Genomic DNA, 7,907 nt, shown 5'->3' on the forward strand with positions numbered 1-7,907 from the left:
CACACTCGTGGACTGCTTCGGATCGTGGGTGAGTATTTTTGTGGTTTGTTATGTTAATATTTATTCCGTAAAAGACAATGGCTTCGGGGAACAATGTGACAAGTATTGGTAAGTATGTTACTCTATGTTATATGTACTGTATGTCTATGTATGTATTGTATGAATGTATTGTATGTAGTATGTATGTAGTATATATGTGGTATGTATGTAGCATGTAGTATGTATGTAGTATGTATGTAGCATGCATGTAGCATGCAGTATGTATGTAGCATGCATGTAGTATATATGTAGTATGTATGTAGCATGTAGTATGTATGTAGCATGCATGTAGTATATATGTAGTATGTATGTAGCATGTAGTATGTATGTAGTATGTATGTAGTATATATGTAGTATGTATGTAGCATGTAGTATGTATGTAGCATGCATGTAGTATATATGTAGTATGTATGTAGCATGTAGTATGTATGTAGCATGCATGTAGTATGTATGTAGTATGTATGTAGTATATATGTAGTATGTATGTAGCATGCATGTAGTATGTATGTAGTATGTATGTAGCATGTAGTATGTATGTAGCATGCATGTAGTATATATGTAGTATGTATGTAGTATGTATGTAGTATGTATGTAGTATGTATGTAGCATGTAGTATGTATGTAGCATGCATGTAGTATGTATGTAGTATTTTTTTTTTTTTTTTAACATTTAACACATTAGCCGGATGATGGGACTACTACTGTCCCATCATTGGCTAATGTGTCAATCACTGTCATGGTAGCAGGCATCGCCAGATGGGACTTGTAGTCCCATCGGACGATGCTTGCACAGACCCCCGGACATCAGCACAGCCCCCCGGCAGGCCGGCACAGCCCCCCGGCAGGCCGGTACAGACCCCCACAGGGTGCACAGACCACCGTCAGGCCGGCACAGCCCCCCGGCAGGCCGGTACAGACCCCCACAGGGTGCACAGACCACCGGCAGGCCGGCACAGCCCCCCGGCAGGCCGGTACAGACCCCGGGCAGTCCACACAGCCCCCCGGCAGGCCGGCACAGCCCCCCGGCAGGCCGGCAGAGACCCCCGGAAGGCCCGAAATGACGGCGCATCATGATGCGCACACACCGCGCATCATGATGACGTCAGGCTGTCAATCAACTTTGAACTTCCGATTCCGATGCCGACTTCCGATATTGAAAAAATATCGGAAGTCGGTATCGGAATTCCGATACAGCAAGTATCGGCCGATACCCGATACTTGCGGTATCGGAATGCTCAACACTACCACTGAATATCACAGCGCTATGTCACAGGCAGAAATTGGCTAGTGTATCACAAACTACAAGGTGTATATAGAATTGGGCAGAATAGGAATCTCCCTAGAGTGTAGGTCTGTAAGAACGGAACAAGTCCTCCACTTATCCTTCCACAGTGACACACAGATAGCTTCACTGTGGCCGTGATAACAGCCGTTACACGGTACTGAGAGGAGCGTGCACGTACACGGCTGTCCGGTGTACGTAAAATTGTCAAGCTCCGTGTTTTTTAAGTATACGGACTGACACACGCTGTCTCTATATAGTTTTGAATGTGATCAAACAGCAAATATATTTAACTGTTTGAAAGCTAGACAAAACTAGAAGGTGCAGGTCTGTAAGAACGGAACATGTCCTCGACTTATTCTCACAGAGTGACACACAGATAGCTTCACTGTGGCCGTGATAACAGCCGTTACACGGTACTGAGAGGAGCGTGCACGTACACGGCTGTCCGGTGTACGTAAAATTGTCAAGCTCCGTGTTTTTTAAGTATACGGACTGACACACGCTGTCTCTCTATAGTTTTGAATGTGATCAAACAGCAAATATATTTAACTGTTTGAAAGCTAGACAAAACTAGAAGGTGCAGGTCTGTAAGAACGGAACATCTCCTCGACTTATTCTCACAGAGTGACACACAGATAGCTTCACTGTGGCTGTGATAACAGCCGTTACACGGTACTGTGTGAGGAGTGTGCACCGCTGTATGGTGTGAAAAAATGCACGCTCAGTACCTCAGCAGGACAAAAAAAAAAAAATTGGGATTGCTTTTAAAAAAGCAGTTTGCAGAGCAGTGGGTAAACAGCAATGCAGCCGTCAGGAAGCCTTAGAAGGCAGCCTAACAACCAACACCGCTGATCCACCAAAATATAGCCTCCCCTTGCACTGCACACACAGTGACTGGTGTGTTGTACAGGCAAAATCGCTAGCAGCAGAAGCAGTTTTTTTTTCTTCTTCCCTGCCTAACGCTCTCCCTACAGAATCAGCAGCAGCAACCTCTCCCTATGCTAAGATCGGCAGAAGTAAGATGGCGGTCGGCGTGAACACCCTTTTATACCCCCTGTGACGCCCACCAAAGCAAGCCAATCACTTGCATGCCCTTTTGAAAGATGGTGGTGACCCCTGCCTATGTCATCACGTTGCCCACAGTGTCCGTGGATCCTAATTGGCTGAAAAAGAGCACAAAACAAACTTTTGAAATGCGACTTTGGCGCGTAAGTCGCCGACCTCGTGACCGACCTCATCCTAGGGTCGGGTTTCGTTTCATGAAACCCGACTGCCAAAAGTCAGCGACTTTTGAAATTTTTCGACCCGTTTCGCTCAACTCTAGTGTCCAGTTTTGGGCACCACATTTTAAAAAAGACTTCAACAAACTGGAGCAAGTTCAGAAAAGAGCGACCAGAATGGTGACAAGTCTGCAAACCCTGTCTTATGAGGAAAGGTTGCAGGATTTGGGAATGTTTAGCTTGCAGAATGAGAAGACTGAGAGTAGACTTAATCGCTGTCTACAAATATCTCAAGGGCTGTCACATTGTAGAAGGATCATTTTTATTCTCATTTGCACAAGAAAAGACTAGAAGCAATGGGATGAAACTGAATGGGAGGAGACACAGATTAGATATTAGAAAAAACTTTTTGACAGTTAAAATGATGAACGAGTGGAACAGGCTGCCACGAGAGGTGGTGAGTTCTCCTTCAATAGAAGTCTTCAAACAGAGGTTGGACAGACATCTGTCTGGGATGATTTAGTGAATCCTGCTTTGAGCCGGGGGTTGGACCAGATGGCCTAGGAGGTCCCTTCCAACTCTACGATTCTATGATTCTATGTGAACTGGCCCTCCTACATATTCATCCTCCGACACAACGAGTGGTTGGGTATCAGTGCACTCAGTCTTTTCCATTTCTAGGGCAGGGCCAGGTCAATGGGCCATGGAACCCCCAGCTGACGGACTCAGCAAACAACAGAAGAGACTACCGCATGACTTGGGGCTATGGCTGCTTGAATGACTTACAAGGGGGTGGGATAGAAGAACGATGACTAAGATCCTAAGGTGCTAACTAAACACTCTCTGCAGGATACTGGGTGGAAGAAAATGTGAAGGAACTGGAGGCACTCTCAGCCATCCAGTCTAACACAGCCTCCACATGTTCTGGCCTCACCATTTGTTCTGTGGTACTAGAACCTACTTAATGACACTGAACATCTTAACAGAAGAATAGGATTTTTTGCCTCAGAATACAAGTTGTATATGCAATGCAGCAATAGGATTTTTTGCCACAAAAGAATTGGATTATATTGCACAGATCAATAGGATTTTTTTTGCCTTAGTGTACTGCACAGGGCGATTAATTGCAACAGAGAACAAGGTTTTTATGAAACACAGCAATAGGATTTTTAGCCTTAGAATACAAAAGTTATATGGCACATAGCAATAGGTTTTTTTGCCACAGAGAACAAGGCTTTTATACAACAAAGTAACAGGAATTTTTGCCAGTGAACAAGGTTTTTATGTAACACAGTAATAGAATTTTTTGCCAGAGAACAAGGTTTAAATGGCATATAGCAATAGGAGTTTTTGCATCAGAGTACAACATTTATATGGCACAGAGCAATAGGATTTTTTTTTGCAAAAGAACAACAGGCTGTTAGGGCTGTCTACACGACGCTGGTATGGCACATAGGAACAGGCTTTACGGCAGTCTACACAACACTGGTATGGCAAATAGGAACAGGCTTTTATGACAGTCTACACAACGCTGGTATGGCACATAGGAACAGGCTTTTATGACAGTCTACACAACGCTGGTATGGCATATAGAAACAGGCTTTTAGGGCAGTCTACATGACGCAGGTACGGCACACAGGAAAGGGCTTTTAGGGCAGTCTACACAAAGCTGGTATGGCACATGGGAACAGGCTTTTAGGGCAGTCTACACAACACTGGTATGGCACACAGGTACAGGCTGTTACAGAAGTCTACACAACGCAGGAACAGAACCCGCAACCCATAACCCGACCTTTATACAGGCAGGGTCACATGCTAAGCAGGCCAATTTCAGCCATGGCTGGCTCAGCAGCAGCCTTTCCACAAGCTTTATTTGGCTGGCGAATGCTAGGACTCTTGTACGAACCCCAAACTTTACAGAGTGGGTTCGCTCATCACTGATTGTGATGTTGCAACAGATTACCTGACAGAAACATAGTTGTGATGTCACCGTAGATTATTTTTCCCCATGGAAAAATATATATTTTCCTTTTTTCCCATTTTTATGTAGCATGTTATGTAACAGCAATTATTCACACAGCAATCATTCATTCATTGCACTTCCATGATATTAACAATAATTAGTTCAGATTTGAATCAGATAATATCATGAAATCTGTTTGTCTCATATACACTTCTCAACACCTGATTATTATTATTTATTTATATAGCACCATTAATTCCATGGTGCTGTACATGAGAAGGGGTTACATACAAAGTTATAGATATTGTTAACAGTAAACAAATTTACAATGACAGACTGGTGCAGAGGAGAGAGGACCCTGTCCTTGCGGACTTACATTCTACAGGATAGTGGGGAAGAGGCACTCTCCACCTGATGTGGAGAGTGCCTGCATGGGTTAATTTAACTCCGCTCATTCAGTCCAGCTTTCAACCCTTGGTTTAGGCTACAAAGTGAGCATAAATCACACCCCAACACATTCAGCACACCCCGATTACATAATGCTGCCACCACTCATCAAACACACGGAGTGATGAGTCCTCAAAATATGTTACTGTCACACAATCAAAAGGTCACACACTCTCTGGAGGGCTATTGTATTCTTTTAGAGCATACTCTTATTAAAGATTTTAAGCTTTAATATAATAATATACAGTGCTTACAATAAATATATATATATAAAAAGGTAAAAATAAAACGACACACAGATATGCAAAACAGTTATAAAATAAAAAGGGAGAATGTCATGCAGCAGCACTGCAGGTAAATGCAGAGTAATGTAAACTTAACTAGATGGCAGCAGAGTAGAGAGAGAGCTGAAATTCTGCTCAGAGCAGACCAGCAGAACTGCAGCGAGGCTACCACCAGGTGGCAGCAGATTAGTCAGTGGAGCGCCAAAAGGTCAGTATCAGTCGGTAGCAGAAGTACCAGAAGGAAGAGTCAGAATTAGGTCAGAGCCAAAGCAGTGTCGAGAACCGGGGATTCCAAACACACAGGGACACACAGAGTCAGGACAGGTAGGAAAGGAATACACAGACATGGGCAAAGTCAGTTAAATGCAGCAGGACAAATCAGGGTTTCACCAGAGCCAGCTACATGCATCGAAGGCAGGAAATATAACTGGCACTGCCTGCAGGATGCAGTGCAGAGAAATAGCAGACCCAACACAGGAACGAGGCAGAGAAAGTTAACCCCTGACATGATCAGACCGAGAAAGGAGAGACAAGACCCAAAACCTGGTCTGGATCATGACAGAGAAATAACTGAAATGCCTAAATGTTTCTGTCTACACTTATCGTCTGTTTTCCTGAGGGAAAAAGAAGTGAATCATGGAATACATCAGTGTTGTGAGCTCATCTGTTCATTCACCTTTTGTGTCCGAGGATCTCCCTCTTCTGGTGAAGGAAGGTAGTGAGGCTGATTTGGATGAAAGAAACCAAACACCTGATCAGGTGGATTGTTACTGAGTAACAGGAATTTCAGACTGGATATAAGGCAGCCGACGCCCTTCTGAGTGGCTGGTGATTTCTCTGCTGGATTCTTGGAGACCAGTCTGATTCCTGCTTCCCAAAGATAAATTTTTGCTCTGCTATTGAACTTATTAGTTTTGGTTTTGTTTACCTTGTTTTGGAGTTCAGCCATCCCCGGCTGGGGGTGTGCTAGATTCTTATTCCTTGATCAGTGTTCTCTTTTGCTCTGCTTTCAGAATATTCTGAGTGCTGATATAGGGTTTGAAGTCTAGTGACTTCAGGGTCCTTTTTGCTTATCAGTTGTGTTGGTAATATTTTTAGCAGGGTTTTCTCGGATTGCAGACAGCAGCTTCTCTGTCCTGTCCTTTTTAGTTAGCTTGGGCCCCATCGTTTGCTCATCCTATCTTTCTATCTGTGTTAGTGTTTTCATCTTGCTTCACCGTCATTATATGTTGGGGGCTGCCTATTGCTTTGGGGTCTGCTCTGGGGCAGTCAGTTTTTCCCTTTTCTCTCTTTAGGCTTATTTAGATCTCCGGCTGTGACGAGGTATCTAGGATCACCGTAGGAACACTCCACGGCTACTGCTAGTTGTGTGATAGGATTAGGGGTCTGCAATCCGCTAGTTTCCAATCTCTCTGATTTTCTGGGCTGAGCTTGCATTTTTGTTTTTTCCTCCTCGGTGACTCAATCATAACACATCAGCCTTGCAGTCTGCTCTCACTTTTGAACACCTTTTCTTTGTGTCACCCAACTTTTATAGCCCTGATCATAGGCTCATATTTCCTGAATTATCCTGGTTGGCTCATTCAAAAGTTGCTATTTGTGAATGGACAATCAGCCAAGCTGTAGCATTTCAAATATTCTGTCTTCCCCCTTCCTTCATCTCTATATGCATATAATAGGAAATATTCCTTCTAGTTACAACCATCTGCTAGCTCTGTGAAGCTGCCATGTTTTGACACCTCTAAATGCTCCCAGGAGATTCTTCTTAGTGGCTGATTTCCTGCTATAAGAGCAGGCAGATGTTGTGCCCTTTGTGTAAAAACAATATATGGATGTAGCCTTAACCATTTGTTCTACTGAAATTAGTCTACCTTACAATTATATATTTCACATTTCACATTGTTTTATCAGCAGGTCTGCTACGTCAGAGGAGCATCAGTGTGCTACCTACGGAAAGGACTTATCTGCAGAAAGTTGCTTCAACCCAAACAAATGGATATGTAAAAAAAACATGTCCCGGTTTTGAACACATTTTATAAGAAAATAAATAAATGTCAACTTTTATTTTAAGGGCTTATTCACACATTGGTTTTTTCATCAGTATTTCTTCAGTATTTGTATACCAAACTCGTGTCAAATCAATATTTCACGTAAAGTTTTTCTCTGTAAGGTTCACTCCTGGGTGGGTTTGTCATACAAACACTGCTGCAAAATACTGACCAAATACTGACACCTGAATAAGCCAATGCAGATGCAAAAATTGAATTTTATAGGTTACAAACATCAAAGAGAATGTAATGCTTTTTGTAACTAATTAAAAGTACTTAATGAATTACACGTTTGTTTATTACTTTTTGTATATTTGAGGGGCTGCCCTATTGCTATTGCAGCTATGTTGACAGTGCGCCATATGTACCAGGCTCAGTAAAAACTTAAGGAGTGATCTGATAAATATTTTCATGTTTGCCAGACCAAGATTAGGGTAAACAGGGGCTCACTGTATTTCAAGTGAGTCCCATTCACTACAACTGGACTCTGAACCCCTCAATTTATTATTTAGGTCCACTAATTATAATTATAATAGAGGTTATCTTTTTCTGCAAATATAGCCATAAGAGGGCTTTTTTTTTTGCGGGAGAAGTTGTAGTTTTAAATGACACCAACAAATAA

At 42.7% G+C, this 7,907-nt stretch overlaps 1 protein-coding gene across 2 annotated transcripts in view; it reads left to right on the plus strand.

Annotated features, from left to right (window-relative positions):
* Nucleotides 1–7,550, plus strand: part of LOC141051364 (killer cell lectin-like receptor subfamily B member 1C) — a 39,518-nt gene extending 31,968 nt beyond the window's left edge. The window contains exon 6 of one of the 2 annotated variants that reach the window (XM_073548307.1): nucleotides 7,152–7,550. In XM_073548307.1, the coding sequence (XP_073404408.1) occupies nucleotides 7,152–7,263 (112 nt within the window). In that variant the 3' untranslated portion in view covers nucleotides 7,264–7,550. Of the gene's footprint in view, nucleotides 1–7,148 lie in introns of both variants that reach the window. The other variant, XM_073548306.1, reaches the window with a different exon arrangement.
* The last annotated feature ends 357 nt before the right edge of the window (nucleotides 7,551–7,907 follow it).

This window comes from Dendrobates tinctorius, unplaced genomic scaffold (assembly GCF_039654945.1).
Source record: "Dendrobates tinctorius isolate UK_male_01 unplaced genomic scaffold, ASM3965494v1 ptg000156l, whole genome shotgun sequence".
NCBI lineage: Eukaryota > Metazoa > Chordata > Amphibia > Anura > Dendrobatidae > Dendrobates > Dendrobates tinctorius.